At 46.6% G+C, this 17,981-nt stretch overlaps 1 protein-coding gene across 2 annotated transcripts in view; it reads right to left on the reverse strand.

The window, feature by feature from the left end:
- FANCA (FA complementation group A) overlaps positions 1-9,869 on the reverse strand; it is a 58,897-nt gene extending 49,028 nt beyond the window's left edge. For both annotated transcript variants that reach the window (XM_066583816.1, XM_066583817.1), the window contains exons 1-5: positions 9,766-9,869; positions 8,504-8,616; positions 2,919-3,009; positions 2,160-2,302; positions 218-313 (exon numbers count right to left, since the gene is read on the reverse strand). In XM_066583816.1, the coding sequence (XP_066439913.1) occupies positions 218-313; positions 2,160-2,302; positions 2,919-3,009; positions 8,504-8,616; positions 9,766-9,826 (504 nt within the window). In that variant the 5' untranslated portion in view covers positions 9,827-9,869. The remainder of the gene's footprint in view (positions 1-217; positions 314-2,159; positions 2,303-2,918; positions 3,010-8,503; positions 8,617-9,765) is intronic.
- Positions 9,870-17,981: the final 8,112 nt, after the last annotated feature.

A 17,981-nucleotide genomic window follows, 5' to 3' on the forward strand; every position in this document is an offset into this window, starting at 1 on the left:
TGTTCTCAGCACCTACTGTATAACAATCATCATCTTTGTCCAAATAATGACTTTGCAGCTGCTGCACAACAGCTTTGTATCATAGGAACGCAGAGAAATGCACATTATGGGCAACTCGATAGGTCATGTAAAAGTCAGATCATTCCAAATAAGTGATATTCTTGCTAGAGGCAGTGCCCAAAAACAATCACATCACCCTCACAAGTAAAAAGTTTACCTCTTGTTCCCAGATCTGCTTTAGAAAAACTGAGCAACTGAAACAATTTTCCGCCAGAAGCCCCTTCAGCGTCTGAAGAAAAGCCGACAGTCTGTCCTGTAGAAAGTCAGAAAACAACATAATTGGACAAAACTTCCACAATGAGGAAACCAAAAAAAGTAATCCGGTTCTCCACCTGGTTTCTGATGACACAACTTCTAATATTGTGGAAAGTTGTGGGGCTATGGAACCATTTGTGTCATATCCCGGGTTAAGTATGGGTCCCACTGCAGGAAGTAACGGGTCCCCCTCAATTGAAGTCTACGAGAACTACTGAAAGAGGTGAGCGTTGTTCCTGTGTTTGTGCTATAAATATGTTTGGATCGGGAATATTCCTTTAAAGTGAATAGAACAAAAAAAAACCCTCAAAAGGGACACCTGTCCCTTTAAGGGCATGTCCACATCAGGAAAATCAGTCATGGATCAGCCACATAATCGGTAGCATTTACAGCTATGGCAGATTATCTCCTTTCAGTAGGGCTTATCAGCGTCAAGAAGTTACATCACTTCTTACTACTGCACAGATAATGACTGGGACAAGGGTTTGATGCAGATTCTGTGTAAACAAGGCTTAAAACAACCCTCCAGTTTTAGGACCAAATTCTTTCTCGGAATTGGAGGGGATACATTAGCTGATCTTCTCCGCGGTCTCTCCATTTTACCGTTTTTGGGTGTTGATTTTGTCCTATTTAGACTAATTACAATAGTGCATTGTTAATGTTAGGACCACCAATGCACTATACCTGCGGTGATTGGCCAATGCTGCTCATGCGATCAGCCCTGGCCAATCACAAAGCAGTGCATAATGCAGCTAGAAAATGGTGGCAGCCATCATGGATGCCAAAAAACAGCACCTGGAACCGGTAAAAGGGAGAGACAGACAAGATCATCATCTATAGGCAAGGACAGTATTTTGTCCTGTAATTAGAAGGACACTTTAACCCTTTCCAATCCAATTTTGGATTCAGGGTTTCCGAAAAGGCTTTCTCTTTTTGCTATTATACAACGGCGCCATCTGCTGGCTAAAGCCAGTGTGTGCGCGCCAGAGAGGCTCCGACAGCAGAGCGGCTGGCAGTAGACGGCAAGAATACCCTGTCGAACGTCTTCAGACATTAGAGCTGTACAAGCTTCAATCAGAATGTAGGATGGCGTCAGTGGATTGGAAAGGGTTAAAGGGAATCTGCCATGAGGTACACGCTGCCAGAGCCACCACATACTTAAATGTTTGACGTGCAGATCAGGTCTCAGAATTCTGGAGTCATAGGGGGGCGGGGTGGTCTGGCCAGCCGTTCCCTGCCCGCAGCATCAAGAGTGACAGCTCCACTCCATGTTTGTGTATAGGGAGGGGTCTGTCAGTCCTGAAGACGCGGGCAGGGAGAGTAAAGCGTGGCCCACATCTCTGACTCGGAGCTCCATTCCAGCTGAGCTCCGAGACAAATTTCTAAGTATGTTTAATGTGCCATGCAGCATTACAGAATAAAATACATGTGAGCCAAATGGGCATATCTGTCCCAGGCTCAAGCTGTCTGTTGTTTGGGCAGCACAAACCTGGTGAAAAGTTCACTTAAAGCCTCCAGGTGACACAGAGCTCTCCCTCCTGAGGTCCAACTTAACTGGACAGCAGCAGTTTACAACATCCGCAGATCTTCAGGTGTTTACCGCAGTCGCTCTTACTGTGTGCGTCCGCTTTGAGGCATCATACAAAGGATCCTATTTAAAGAGGTTGTTAAATATGCTGGCTATGCCCTCTCCTGGGCTCCTGCAGCTCCAGCCTCCCAGCTCGCGCTATGTGTACAAGCTGCAAGTTGACTTACATACAGGACGTGGCAGACGGCTGCAGCCATTTACAACCCTCAGTGCTGCTTCTTCTATTACCCCGTATTTTGCACTGACTGTGGCTCACCCTCTGTTCCTGGCTCAGCGGCGCTCCTTGTGCCCCGTCCATAGCACTATGACAAATCTTCTGGATGTTAGACACAGCAGCTTTGGCTCCCAGTATACTTGGTGGTAAGTTCAAGTGTAAGGCTTGTTCTCTCAGTGCAGATGCTTGGAAAAGGGAGAAAAAGCAGGAAAATCAATAAGCATCCTGTGAACAGCAGAGGGGTCCAACCAGTGGTTTTCCACCTATTCCAAAACTAAACCTCCCAGGATGTTCTGACGTGCTGGGAGTTGTAGTTCTGCAACACCTAGATTGCCACAGTTCAAAATTAAAAACATAGAATATTAGACTTTAAGCATTGATGATTCAGTCATGTATATCCATGTTCTCTTCCCCATGGTTGTTATAGAGTTAGGCTGCCTGTCCACGGGCAAGTTGTCATTGCGTTATCCACAGTGAACGCTTTCTATAGGAGAACTATGGAAAGCGCAGCCCGACGTCCACGAGGGGAGAATCATAGCGATTTTCCGCGGTGAGCATATCTATTAGATAGGCTCATCGCCGAGACCTGTCAGTTCTCTCCCCTGCTCCCCCGCAGTGGAATATCGCTAGCAATATTCTGCCTCGGCCATGGACAGGCAGCCTTACATCCACTTTCCTAGCACTTGTAAAAGCAACAATATTGGTTGTCTCCCAGCTTCCGCAGAAACAGAAGTTACTAAAATAGTTTTCTCTAACCTGACGAAGGAGAACTCACACTTACTGGACATTTTATACACTTACCAACAAACGTGTCTGTAAACGTCGTAGACTTCTGGACATGGCAGGAGGTAGAGCCGTCGCTGCACACTTTCTTACATGGAGGAGCTTCTACCTAAACATGAAATAAGGTCAAGAACCAATTGCAGCAAAGGGCATATGGTCATAGTAATGACGGACCTGTGGCCAAGAGTCTGCAGCAGGTAGCTATGAAATTCTGCCGTACACATGCAAATGTGACTGAAATCTGTACCTGGGTGCATTCACACCGGCAAGCGTGACATCGGTCCAAGTTTGATATCACACACTTAAACCTGTGATTTCTGCTGCGACTGAGATGTGTGATGCATTGCATCTCTGCAACATACAATTTTTTATCTGTGTGAAAATCATATATTGTTTCAATAGGAATGATAGAAAAATCGCATCGCACTCATTTACGTGCAAAAGCGATGTAAATTTTCCCCCCCCCCCAGTCTATAGGAAAATAGGACATGCAGCGATCTTTCAATCTCGGATCATCGGTCCAGGAGAAAAATTGCTCATGTCAATGAAGACATTGAAAGCAAGGTGTTCTTTTCACGCGAGATATCAGACCATATCGCAACTGGTCAGATATTGCGCATGAAAATTGCCCATGTGAATGCACCCTTTATAACCCCTTCATGACGCGGCCCTTTCTTTTTTTCCCCATTTTCTTTTTTTCCTTCCCCCCCTTAAAAAAAATCATAGCTCCTTTATTTATCCATCCACGTCGCTGTATGAGGGCTTGTTGTTTTTTTGCGGGACGAGTTGTATTTTTAAATGATACCATTTAGTGTACCACATAATGTACTGAAAAACTTTTAAAAAATTCTAAGTGGAGTAAAATGAAAAAAAACGTACATTCCGCCATCTTTCTGTGCGTCTTGTTTCTACGGCGCACAAACCGCAACAAAAACGACATGATAACTTTATTCTATGGGCCGGTACGATTACTACGATACGAAACTTGTATAGGTTTTTACTTTACTACTCTTTTTTTTCAGACATTTAATTTTTTACAATTATTTTCTGCGGTCATCTTGTGCGCACAATAACTTTTTTATTTTTCCGTCGACGTAGTTCAGCGATGGCTCATTTTTCATGGAATGTCCTGTAGTTTAAATTAGTACTAATTCGGAATACATACGCCTTTTTGATCACTTTTTATTGCCTTTTTTCTGGGAGACAGGGTGACTGAAAAAGTAAATTTCTGGTGTTCTTTATTTTTTTTTTCGGACGACGTTCACCGTGCGGGGTAAATAATGCGCTACTTTTATAGATCGGACTTTTACAGACGCAGCGATACCAAATATGTATTTTTATTTTATTATTTAGACTTTTTAATTATAGATATGGCAAAAGGGGGGGTGATTTAAACTTGTATTACTTTTTTTTATTTTTTACAATTAAAAAAACTTTATTGCTCTTTTCTTACTTTACTTTTAAGTCGCCCTGGGGGACTACAATATGCGATATTTTGATCGCTCCTGCAGTATGACATAATGCTATAGCCTTACGTCATACTGCATTTTGATAGGCAGTCTCTCAATGCAGCCCTGGGGCCTTTCAGTAGGCCCCCGGCAGCCATGACACCTGCACGGCTCCCTCGATCTCACTGCGCGGGGGCTTTAAATGCCGCTGTCAGAATTGGCAGCGGCATTTAAAGTGTTAATAGCCGCGATCGGCCGTTCGATCTCGGCTACTGCCCGTGGGTGTCAGCTGTAATAAACAGCTGACGCCCACGCTGTATGCAGAGAGGTCGCCCCATGACCTCTCTGCATACATACCCCAACGCTCCAGGGCGTAAATGTACGTCCTGGAGCGGGAAGGGGTTAAAACACTCCATACACCTCCCTGCACAAATACAATGCCCCTCAGTGGAGCATGCGTATTTGTTAGGGCTTCCATTTCTGTTGTTTTTGGAGCAGAATGGATTTTTCACCATTGATTTTAATGGGGTTTAAAAAAAAAAAAAAAAAAGTTTCCGTTTGCTTCCGTTCGTCTTTTGTAAATGGAAAAAAACTGCGCTGCAAGTAATATTTAAGTGCATTGTCTTTCCTCTAATCCTTGGTAATTTATGCTTCCACCCCACTGCAGAGTTAAGACCCTTTTATAGGGGACAACTGTTGGGCGCTAAAGGACACAACAGCCGTCACAGTGATGATCGCTCAGTGAATGGAGGTGCAGCAGACTGGAGATCGTTCCGGCCGGTCTCCTGCCTCCATTCACAGTAAACAAGCATTCATATATGAAAGACTGCCTGTTCACATGGCCAATGCAGCGGCAGGCCAATAATGATTTTATGGTCTGCGTGAAAGATCCGATCAGCGATTTATGGCTAATCGGTCTTTCAATGCAGGCGTTTACACGGCACAATTATTATGCAAACCGCTTGATCCAATAAGGCATTTGCACAATAACCATGCAGTGTAAAGGGGCATCTAGACTTTGTTTTTAACGATATGATCTGTGTGGTGAAGCTGGAAACCTCCAAACGTTATGCTGCGCCGACATGGAACGATTATTGTTCAGAAAAGCGCTCAACCGAGCGAAATTGAATGAATTGTTCAGTGTAAACGTGAGCCAACGACTGAAGGAACAAGAGTCGTGCGCTCCTCGATTGTTGTTAAGTTTCAGCTGCCATAAAAATCAGTGATGGCTCCTGCAGTTTAGGGTGGTTTCACATCTGCATTAAAGCTTCGTCCAGATCCGCCTGTAAATAATGGAAGAAAAACTGCAGCATGCAAGTGCTTTTTCTTCTATCCAAAAGACAGAACCGTTCGGCGTGGAGATTCCCCTTTCCTGCTTCCCAAATGGAGCAAGAAAGCAGAATCCCCAGTGAAGGGGTGAAAGCAGCCTTAAACACTAATCGTTCAATTATTGGTCTTCTATAATGCCCCCTTCAGCCAAGGGTGAGATGAACCGAATGGAAGCAATATGTAAATTCTGCGCCATACATCCAGGCACCCTATCCCATTTTTATAATATCCGGAATGGAACATTGCAAGAATCCAAACTTCCATTCATGCTACACTGGGAGTCTGAACTACATTCCACTTTGACTCTAAATCGTTGGCACCACTGTTGCGAATCATTGAGCAAAAACAGCTGGCAGGTCTCCCTGAATGAAACACCCCTGAAGGTGCTGCATGGAGCCCATCTCGTCCCTGTGAGACTTAATATTTCCCCAGAAATCTCCAACCTCTGTTTTCGGGGTTGTCACGAAGTAGGTACACAACACCACATATGGTGGACCTGCCCAATAACACAGGTCTCTCACCTCATAGCCTCCATGACTGTGACGAGACTAGGGCTGGATCCCCTTGTCCTTCTACTAGGAGACAAACCCCTTGGCATTCACAACGCCCCATTTAAGCTTCAGCAGTATATTGCTATGGCCGTACGCATTTTAATAGCGCAGCAGTGGCGAGAACCAGTCTCTTTTGAACCCCTTATTTCCCGCATGAACAAAATTCTTATAAATGAAAAGCTTATAGCCACCCGCTTAGACAAAATCACCTAGTTTTAAACAATTTGGAACCCCTAGATAGCTCTTGTTAACATTCCAAACCTTCATTATTATGTGAGACTCTAAGGGCTCATGTCCACGGGCAGAATGTGATTTAAAATCCGCAGCGGATCTCCCGCGCGCGGATCCGCACCCCATAGGGATGCATTGACCACCCGCGGGTAGATAAATACCCGCGGATCGTCAATAAAAGGCATTTTAAAAAAAATGGAGCATGAAAAAATCTGGACCATGCTCCATTTTCGTGCGGGTCTCCCGCGGGGTCGGCTCCCGCGGGCTTCTATTGAAGCCTATGGAAGCCGTCCGGATCCGCGGGAGACCTAAAATAGGAATTTAAAGAATTTACTCACCCGCAGCGGACCGGGAAGCTCTTCTCTTCCTCACGGCCGCATCTCCCTTGCTTCGGCTCGGCGGATGTGCCCGGCGCATGCGCGCGGCACGTCGACGACGTGCCGGCGACGTGCCGCCGGCGTAAGGAATTCATCCGCCGGCTGAAAGAGAAGATCCGGCCGTGAGGAAGAGCAGAGCTTCGCCGCCCGCTACGGATAGGTAAATTCTTTTAAATTCTTATTTTCAGCGCTCATGTCCGCGGGGCAGGAGGGACCCGCTGCAGATTCTCCATGTAGAATCCGTAGCGGGCCCGATTTTCCCCGTGGACATGAGGCCTAAGGGCTCTTTCACACGAGTGTAGGCGATTTTCGGTCAGCCATGTCACGGCCACAGCGCGACCGAAAATCACGTGAACGAGAGGCAGCCGTGACCAAGTGATCTCCCGTTTGTGCGCCCGTACAGACGGCCCGGGTGCAGCGAGTATACGCCGAGCCCGGCATACCATTAGGTGTGTGGAGGGGGGGGAGAGAGACAGTTTAACTCTACTAACTGCCTCCCCCTCGCCAGCTCTCGGAAAGCGGAGGTGGCAAGACCTAGTGTGTTAAGCTTAGCAACTAGCTCCCGCCCCGTCCTGCCCCCTCTCATTGCAAACAGGGGTGGAGAGGAGGAGGGAAGGGGGTGAGTTTAGCAGACTTTTCCAGCAGCTCTCATTGGAGTCTATGGGAGCCACCGCCGTATTCCGGCCGAAAGATAGTTCCTGAACTATCTTTACTAATCAATGTAAAAACGCCTGACCGGAATGCGCACAGTATGCACTATCTTTTCTGGCCAGACGTTTTTACGCCGCGGGAATACGCCCATCTGAACGGATACATTATAAACCAATGTATCAGATGGGCAGCGTATATCGGCCGGCCATTAAAATGCGGCCGATATACGCTCATGAGAAAGAGAGTGAGAAGGAAAAGTCCTACGGGATTAATAAGAAAGGTGAGCGGACCTATACCCCATACACTTTTAGTTGCATATCTAACGGAGACAGACTACTGACCCTTGTTTAATATATTAGGTTATATACGGTAATCCTTATCTAGAATTATTTTGTTATACTAATTCAGGATACTCTGTACGTAACTAAAGTGCCCATATCCCCCTGCGTGGGGTCACTGCGGCAGACTGTTGCCACCTTTCAAATTACAATACAATACATATGTTTGAAACAAACACTAGAGATGAGCGAGCGTACTCGCTAAGGGCAAATACTCGAGCGAGTATTGCCTTTTGCGAGTACCTGCTGCTCGTCTCAAAAGATTCGTGGGACGGGGAGCAGCGGGGAGGGACGGGGAGCAGCGGGGAGGGACGGGGAAATCTCTCTCTCTTTCCTTCCCCCTACGCTCCCCCCTGCCGGCACCTGAATCTTTTGAAACGAGCGGGCATGTACTCGCAAAAGGCACTACTCGCTCGAGTATTTGCCCCTAGCGAGTACGCTCGCTCATCCCTAATAAACACGAATCGTTCAGTGTGTCACGTTACCATGGGAAACACTGAAGGATTAATGGAGAACAGCGCAGCCTAAACACGCTGCAGCGAGCCGATCATGACGTCACCGGCTCGGCCGGCCATACGACAATCGTTTGATTCTCGTTCAGTGTAAAAGGTGCATAGCTTATATTGCAGCAATCCCTCCAGATCTCGTGTGTAAATAGCGCCCCGACATCTTTCTTACCTCTAACAGAAACTGGTTTAGGTCCTGACGAGAGCTCAGCAGATACAAGGCGGCCTCCTGCAGGCTCTCACTGCTGCGTTCAGCTTTCCTGTCCGTTTTCTTCGGCCTTTTAGCTGAAAAAAAATATATATTGATACGTTCAGAATGATGAGATTGCAAGTAAACGAGGAGCCGAGTCGCTTACATTCGCCCAATTAAGCGATTATTCGTGTGTCCATAGTTCTGCATCGCTCCGATTCCTCCATAGATGTGCATTCTATTTCTATGGCTAGGGATGGGGAGATGAGTGGCTGCCAAATATCGTGGACGCCACTTATCTTCGTGGGAAGCAATACAACCTAGCTGCTAATATCCTTGTATACCCTGGCAGAAGTCACCCAGGGTATTGCCCCGTCCGCCCCCAGATCTGTATGCAAATTCCTGGCAGATCATCAAGGCTCAGCGTCGGATATCTGTCATGGCCTCAGTGTTAGGTCCATACCAGAAAAATCTGATTTGGATCTAATAGCGAAATAATCCCTTAGAGGGGTTGCCCAGCGCTGCTTCCTTTTAAACACAGCGCCTCCCTAGTTCACAGGTTGTGTCTGGTATTGCAGCTCAGCTCCCATCACTTCAATGGAGCTAAGCTGCAGTACCACACACAACCCTATGAACAAGGGTGGCGCTGTGTTTGGAACAACTCCTTTGGGCCAGAGTCACACAAGCGTATGAGTATTTGCGTGCACATGAGCGTAGCGTTTTTGTGGATTGAACGCTTTTTTTTTTTTTTTCCGCCGTATTTTACTGTACTCTTTGTGCCCGCGAGGCACGTCCATTTGCGCGCAGCAAACAACGACGCACCAATTTAAATGGCTAATTAGTCTAATGACTTCCAGAGGTTTTCTTCTTCCAGTGGAATTACGCAGCGTATCACGCATCTCCTAGCATGTTGCGCACGCCTATTGACGTCCATGGGGACCTTTGGTGCACAAACACGCAGGAAAAGAGAGCACGCTGCGTGGTTTTTTTTTTAGCGCGACCGAAACGCGTGGGACAAAGCTGAGCGTGCGAGCGAACCCGTTCAAGACAGCGCGGTCACGTGATATCTAGCAGGAATGTGAACGCAAGCGCTAAACGGGTAATTACTTGCAAGAACTTTAACTGCTGCAGAACTACAACTCCCAGCATGCTGCTAGCAGGGAGTCGTAGTCTTACCACAGGTACAAGTACACTGTGAGCCTGCGTTATACAGGGGCAGTAATGAGCAGTGACAGGAATTATACCGAGCAGCTGCGCCAGGCTCCTCTTGTGGCTGCCCGGAGCCGAGCCGGACACCGCGGACATAATTCCCGCCGGCCGAGGCCAAGAACACCCGGTAATCACAGCACTTCCGCCACACTCTGGAAACAGAACCCGCGCTCTGTCCTGATTGGCTGACGGTAATGGGCGGGAGTCGTGATTGGATGAACGTCATGTCAGCGTTACGAGAGAGGGGTCTCTGACGTGACGATGCGGCCATGTTGGTACAGGCAGGCACAGACCAAAGTATAATTCCTGAGGCTGCATCATGTGGCATTAGTGCAGGCTGTGCCATAGATACCCCCCTGTATAGTGCAGGCTGTGCCATAGATACCCCCCTGTATAGTGCAGGCTGTGCCATAGATACCCCCCTGTATAGTGCAGGCTGTGCCATAGATACCCCCCTGTATAGTGCAGGCTGTGCCATAGATACCCCCCTGTATAGTGCAGCCTGTGCCATACATATCCCCCTGTATAGTGCAGGCTGTGCCATACATATCCCCCTGTATAGTGCAGGCTGTGCCATACATATCCCCCTGTATAGTGCAGGCTGTGCCACAGATATCCCCCTGTATAGTGCAGGCTGTGCCATAGATATCCCCCTGTATAGTGCAGTCTGTGCCATAGATATCCCCCTGTATAGTGCAGGCTGTGCCACAGATATCCCCCTGTATAGTGCAGGCTGTGCCATACGTATCCCCCTGTATAGTGCAGGCTGTGCCATACGTATCCCCTTGTATAGTGCAGGCTGTGCCATACGTATCCCCCTGTATAGTGCAGGCTGTGCCATACGTATCCCCCTGTATAGTGCAGGCTGTGCCATACGTATCCCCCTGTATAGTGCAGGCTGTGCCATACGTATCCCCCTGTATAGTGCAGGCTGTGCCATACGTATCCCCCTGTATAGTGCAAGCTGTGCCATACGTATCCCCCTGTATAGTGCAAGCTGTGCCATACATATCCCCCTGTATAGTGCAGGCTGTGCCATACATATCCCCCTGTATAGTGCAAGCTGTGCCATACATATCCCCCTGTATAGTGCAAGCTGTGCCATACATATCCCCCTGTATAGTGCAGGCTGGCAACCCCTCAACTAATGGAAATGTGACTCAAAGCCAGATTCAGGCGAGCGTATTGTATTAGGGACGTGTTGCAGATGACATTACAGCCGTCATCAATATTTCATCAGTCTATTTTATTTTCTACTGATCTGTTTTTAGCCAACAGAAAATATTAGCAAATAAGGGAAAATTGGCTTTTTTTTGTAAAAAAATGTGAAAAAATAGGGCCATGTGAACAGATGCACGGACCAAATATGGCGCTAATATACACTCGTCTGAAAGCAGCCAAAATGTAATACGAAGGGTATATTCACACAAACGATTTTTCCATCCCTCTTACGGTCTGATGAAATTGGACGGAAATAAAGTATATTATTTTAATTAGTTATATTCACACTTGCAGTTTTTTTTCATTCAGATGAATGTTTCAGGTAAAAACAACAAAATTGCTGCATTTCCTATTTTGGAGTGATTTTTGGACAAAAATAGTCTACGGCTGCGGGTCGGTACGGTTACAACGATACCAAAATTCTTATATTTTTTTAGGTTTTTCCACAATAAAAACCCTTTTTTGGAAAAAAAAAATTTCTAAACTCACTGCATTCAAAGTCCTGTGACTTTTTTATTTTTCCATGGACGGAGCTCTGTGAGGGCTTGTTTTTTGCGAGACAAGCTGTAGTTTTTATTGGTACCATTTTGGGGTACACACTTTTTTTATCACTTTTATTGCGTTTTTTGGGAGGCAAAATGCTAAAAATTAGCATTTTGCCTCAGTTTTTTAGCTTTTTTTACGCTTTTTGACGTGCAGAATAAAAAGCTCATCCAATTTATTGTACACGTTGTTACGGATACGTCGATACCAAATATGTGGAATTTTTAATTAAAAAAAAAAATTTATGCTAATATGAGAAAAGGCATTAAAAAAGGGTTTAACATTTTTTTTACATTTTTATTTTTTGTACTTTATTTTGCTCTTTTTTTTTTACCCCATCTGTGTCCCTCTGAGGGACTTACACTGCAGCACTAATGATCGCTACGATAAGGCATGGCAGGACTTCTCTCCTGCCTTGCCTTATCGCTTACTATAGCGATCACAGGCTATGGCAATACAGGACGCCGGTATCTGGCATCCTGCTGCCATAGTAACCAGCAGGGCTCTCGCAATGTTATCGCGAGAGCCGGCAGGAGTCCCAGAGGGAGCGCGCTCCCTTTGTGAACCCTTTCCCTGCCGCGATCTAACAGCGGGGGGCGCATCTCCGATGCCCCCCGCTGTTGCACGGGACGCCGGCTTCTGCTGCGGGATAGCACGAGATCAGCTATGATCTCGCGCTATCCCCATGACGTAAGGGTACATCATTTTGCGGGAAGTACCCCGCTCTCATGACATACCCTTACATCATGGGGCGAGAAGGGGTTAAAAAAGCACAAATGTGTAATTTTTTTTATATGCGAGTGGAAAACGCACAGAGCGAAGAAAAAAAATTTGGAAAATTTGCAAGCGTACGAAAATTGCAGGAAAATTATGAGCAAAATTAGACTGATTGGACGAACTTTTGTACTTGGGCTAACTCCGGCAATCCAGAGAAGTGAATGGAGGTCAGGTGTGCTTGTGCGTCCTCTGCTCCATTCATTCTGTTCATGGGATCAGTGGGGATCCCAGCAGTCAAAGACCACCACCCTTCATAAAGTTATCCCCTATTATGTGTATATGTATATAGGGGATCCCTTTATATTTTGGCACAACCCCTTTAATATACAGCAATGACAAACATGGAGTCATGGCGGTAAATTCCGAAATGTTGCAGCGAGACAAGCGATTTAGCTGTAATGATAAGTGAGGGTTGACCCATAATCGGGCATAGCTCCCAGTCAGGCAGCAGGATTTTAACATGTTCCTTTTTCAGATGCCATAGAGTCCTTTTACACTGGACAGCTGACGATGCGCCCGATAGTCGTCCCGGCAATAATCGCTCCTTTGCTTTTACACGGGACTGATCATCGCTCAATGAATGGAGGTCCATCCCAAAAAATACAATAAATATATATATATTTACATATATAGATACAATGGCCCAGCTCTAGTAACCTCTAAATAGTGCAGTCACCATAAAATAGTTAGATACCAGTTCTACACAGTGATAGTGATTACAGTGCAGTTACCTCCAGTGATAGTGATTATAGTGCAGTTACCTCCAGCGATCACACTTGACACCATTTCTGATTGGTGTCATCGACTTTCTCTTCTCCATTCGGTCCAGACACACATGAATAGTTCTTATATCTACAACTCATCTCTGCACACTTTCCATCCTGCCACTACCCCAATCCCCTCACAGGGTCTCCCACAGTAAAAGTGCCTCCTCTTGTGCCCCACAAAGTAATACGGCTTGTGCACAGCAATAATTCACCCATATTTACAACCCCATGAAATAACGCCCGCTTTGTACCCTCACACTGTAAAAACACTTCTTTATGCCCCACATATAAATAATTCCCCTCTGTGCCCCCCCCCCACAAAGTAATAATGCCCATTTTGTGCTCCAGCAAAATAAGACTACATCCCAATGCTCGCAAAGTAATAGTGGTGTCTTAAAGGTGTGCCCCTTAAAGGGGATGTTCGAATTATTATTTTTTAATTCCTTCTTCACATGTATAGAAATAATAAACAATTGTATTCTCCCCTCTCCCAGCGGCCGGCAGAAGCTCCTTTCTCTTCGCCAGGACTGTGCTGATAGGCTGCAATCGGCTTTTGTATGGGATGTCACAGGCTGCTACAGCCAATCATAGATGTCAATGCTTGAACACTGAGGTCTATGATTGGCTACTGTCCTGTACACAGGCTGACTGCAGGCAGTTAATACAGTGTCGTAGTGGAGATCTGAGTATGTGGTGCCGCAGCTGGGAGGGGTGAGTATGTGACTACTTATTATTTTTATACATGGGAGGCAGGACTTTTTTTTTTTTAATTATCTTTAACAACCCCTTTAAAGACATAATCCCCCTTCTCTGTGCGCCTATAAATAGGTGCCCCCTTATACCCTTTTAAAGTAATACAGCCTCCCTGTGCCCCTATAGAGATATATTTCAGGACTTTTTAAAAAAAATCTTTGCTATTGATTACTGACGGCTGATCAATAGATGATTGGCGGGGACCCATCGCTCAGATCACCTAGGGCTGCTGTCACTGTGGTCAGGAAGTAGAAAGCACTGATCACTGTTCACCGGCCCGGGGTTGGTATTGCAGGCACGGTTCCCATTGAATTTAATAGGAGCTGAGCTGCAGTACCAAACCGGCCCACTGCAGTGGGGCCAGCGCTTTCTGCTTCCTGACCATAGCGACAGTGGCACCAGGAATCAACTGATCGGCAAGGATCAGAGTGGCTGTTTCCTGTCGGCCATTAATAGCAAAAATTTTAAAAGTCCTGGAATATCCCTATAAAGTAATAGAGCCCCCTTGTGCCCTATAGAGTAATAGAGCCCAGCTCTGACACTTTAATGCGAGAGGCCCCATGTTCCCCTTTAAGGTGATAGAGCCCCTGCCCCCCTATAGAGTCCCTATTGTAACATCTCGGTACAACACCTTCCCCATGCAGTAACGTAACTAATAGTGATGTATTCACCTATTCCCGCTTCCCCAGCGGTGCTCAGTCCCCTACCGCTGCAGTCCGGCCCGCTTTACGGGACGTCACATGGGGCTATAGCCAATAACAGAGCTCAGCGATCTATCGGGGAGTGGTGAGTGTATCACTATGTGTTATGTCACTACACAGGGAAGATATTACAACTCCAACAACCCCTATAAATTAAATGACCATCTTGACCGGAGCAGACAACTCAATGTGTGATATTTAGCGGGTGTTTTAAGTATCCAACTCAGTAAACGCCTGCAGTTATGAGAGTGACCTTTCTTCAACATTCCAAGACATGCAAGGCATTTATTATATGGAGAAGGTCATGAGAAGGTAAAGGGGAGATTGTGACATCTCTTCCTTGTGTGGAGTATAAATATAAGGGCGCGCTCTCATCCTCCCCGGGGGTCATTCTTCATAGTTCATATGTAAGGTAAGTGTAATGACTAGAACCATGAGATATGTGGATTTCATCTGCAAATGGGTTGACAGTTGTGAAGTTGGAATCACCACCCGAAAAACACATGGACTCTAATAATTAAAAAAAACACTACCAAAAAGTGTGAGGCGGAAGCCCAGGAGTACATCCACAAGGGACAAAATCTGCACAGTGGAAAATCCATTGCTAAATCATGCTGCCTTCCAATAGGTGGCACTGCAGAGGTATTGTTCCATCTCCCTTATTTGCATATTACCCAGAGGAGCATGAATGGCCTTATAGGTCTTCTAGGTGCTCTCCCTAAGGAGAGTAAATAGCGCTCCTGACCTAAATTATGTCAAAATCTGCATGTGTTGGAGTGGTTTCAAACCTGCGCTGGGGATTCCGCTTTTCTGCCCCGTTTGAGGAAAAGGGAATTCCCGCAGCCGAAGGTTCCATCTCTGGACTGATCCGAACAGTGCCGATTGACTGTGGACCCCGTTGACTATAATAGGGTCCTTCCGCTTTCCACCCAGCTGGCTGACTTTTCAACAGAAGAAAAAGCGCTGCATGCAGCATTCTTTCTTCCGGTATTTTCAGCCGGATCTGCGACGGAATCTCCGCTTGGAGGTTCCAACGCAAGTAGAAAACTGACCTTACATGTGGATTTTGATGGTATTTAGAATTTTCCACGTGAATTCCGCCTCTAAAAACCGCCTTCAATACCCTTTTTGATGTGGTTTTCGGCTCGGATCTGCATGCGGAATTGGCCCTGTCAATGGTGAAAATCCACGTGCAGAATTCCAGTGCGGAAACTAGAAAGAAGTGGCATGTCAAGCATCCATCGTTATCTCAACCACAAGTCACGGTGAAATAATGCGACCGATCGACCATGACCTCAACAACCGTACTGTAAATACATAATTGGATAATTGACGGCTGCTCTCAGAACAAAGCAGCGATTATAGGCGACCTGTTTATGTTGCCCCTCACAACACAGCTGTGTATGAACCAGCCTGCCCCTACCTACTCCTCCCATCAGTATGTTCTCTTTCTGGCACCCTTCATGCTCCTTTATAACACAGAATGAACCTTTGCACCGATCACATGATAACGTATCTTCACCTTACACTGCAGCGCCGGCACGTGCGCACACTCATGATGCAAAAGTCAGTGATCTCATATGTTGTTATATGTTGGCCAAATGCAAAGCCAAGTGTGAATCAATGAAATATAAAACCCTTTCAGGACACTTCTAAGTAGTTTCTGTATTGTCCAGGCCAATGGTGTTCAACCCAGAACTACAAGTCCCTGAATGCCCTGACCACTGCAGCAGGTATGCAACCACTGATCTAGAGTTTAATTGTGCCCACTTGGCTATGCCATCACCAGAAGAAAAAGACTAGTGGATGTGGCCTGTGCCTAAGGCGGCCTTCACGCTGGCGAAAAAATTATGCGAAATTTGTGCATTGCGAGAAGCACAAATATGAATCCTGTTCTGTTGAATCGGGTCATACACATGAGCGATGTTTTCCTGCGTGGCACCGTGATGGGATGCAGGAATTAAATCCGGGTATTTTCTATCATCCTGCGTCCTCTCGCATCGCAGTACTCGTTGCTTTCAATGGAGCTGGCGGCAGCATCGCACCATGTGCTAGGTGCAAGCGATGCGAGGTCGCCCATTAAAAACAATGGGAGAAACTCTGCGATCCTTCACCGCCGGAGGATTGTCCAGTATCCCATTGTTTTCATCGCGATGCGATGCGGGAAAAAATATTGCTCATGTATATGACCCCATTCTTATGAATTCATATGAGATTTGTGCATCTCGCAAAGGAACACATCTCGCGCTATTTTCTCGGCCGCGTGAAAGTGGACTTTTTTTTGTGGGATAGGGAAGATTACGATTTGCTTAAGGGCTCCTTCCCACGGTTCTATTGAACCTAGTAGCACAATGCTTACGGTGCGGAATTCGACCGCGGAATTCCGCACCCTAAAATCCCCCATCCTCACCCGTGGCATGCTCTATTTGCCGCGGGTGTACGCACGGACGGCTTCCATTGCAGTCAATGGAAGCCGTCCGTCACGCTATCTTCCGCTGTGCTAGCGTGAAACCGCTTCCCCGCCTACCGCCAGCCGCGTCATATGACGCGGCTGGCGCATCATGTGACGCTGTGGGCGTGTCATATGACGCGGCCGGCGCGTCACGTGCTCTATTGCGCATGCGCGCCGAAGCGTCATGCGGGACGTAGGACACCGGATCCGGAGGTAAGTATTGAGGTCTCTGGGGGGGCGCCGTGACGGGCTAAATCTAGTTATGATTGACTGTATTGTTTGGGTAATGATATGTCCTTTGTATATGAAACAAGTATAAATGTCATGAAATCGGGGCTAATTGTATTCAAAAATATCATTTCAATAAAAATGATCTGATTAAAAACAAAGTGTTTCCTGGTGTGTTTCACAAGTTCCCTGTAACAGAAGACGGAGGGCCGGCTTTGTTCTCCGTGCAGCCTGACAATAATAGCGCGGCCCCCGGAGAGCCGGTTTGCTCACTTTCATGATCTCCTTTTGTCCGTCATCCTGTGGGACCTGAAATGAAGGCTCCTCTTACATGAAATGCGATTCAGCTCATGAAATGTCCTCACTTCAGGCTCATTCAGAAATCCCACTTGTGGGGCTGAAGACACAGAGGTCCATTGTGCCGTCCTGGGAACTCAGCGGTACACAGGGGGTCCTTGTGCAGACTTGGAGGAAATCAGGAAAAATAAAAAGGATCAATGTAAAAGGTGACAGAGAGGGGCCTTATAGAGGAAATGTATATGGGGCCGCCTTCTGTGCTGCTTTACATCACATGCACTCACTCCAGATCACAAAAGCAATATGTGTCCCCTTATCCTTGGTAGAATAGAAATGAGACCCTCTTGCACACCCCATTTATTTAGGACAAACCCCATGCCTGAGTACAGGTATATCATACGAGCTATAGGTGCTGTTTGAATGGCATATGGTATCTCCCCGAGTATCTCCCCGCTCGTCTCTAAAGATTCGGGGGCCGGCGGGGAGCGGGGAGAAACGGAGGGCAGATCTCT

This window comes from Eleutherodactylus coqui, chromosome 11 (assembly GCF_035609145.1).
Source record: "Eleutherodactylus coqui strain aEleCoq1 chromosome 11, aEleCoq1.hap1, whole genome shotgun sequence".
Taxonomy (NCBI): Eukaryota; Metazoa; Chordata; class Amphibia; order Anura; family Eleutherodactylidae; genus Eleutherodactylus; species Eleutherodactylus coqui.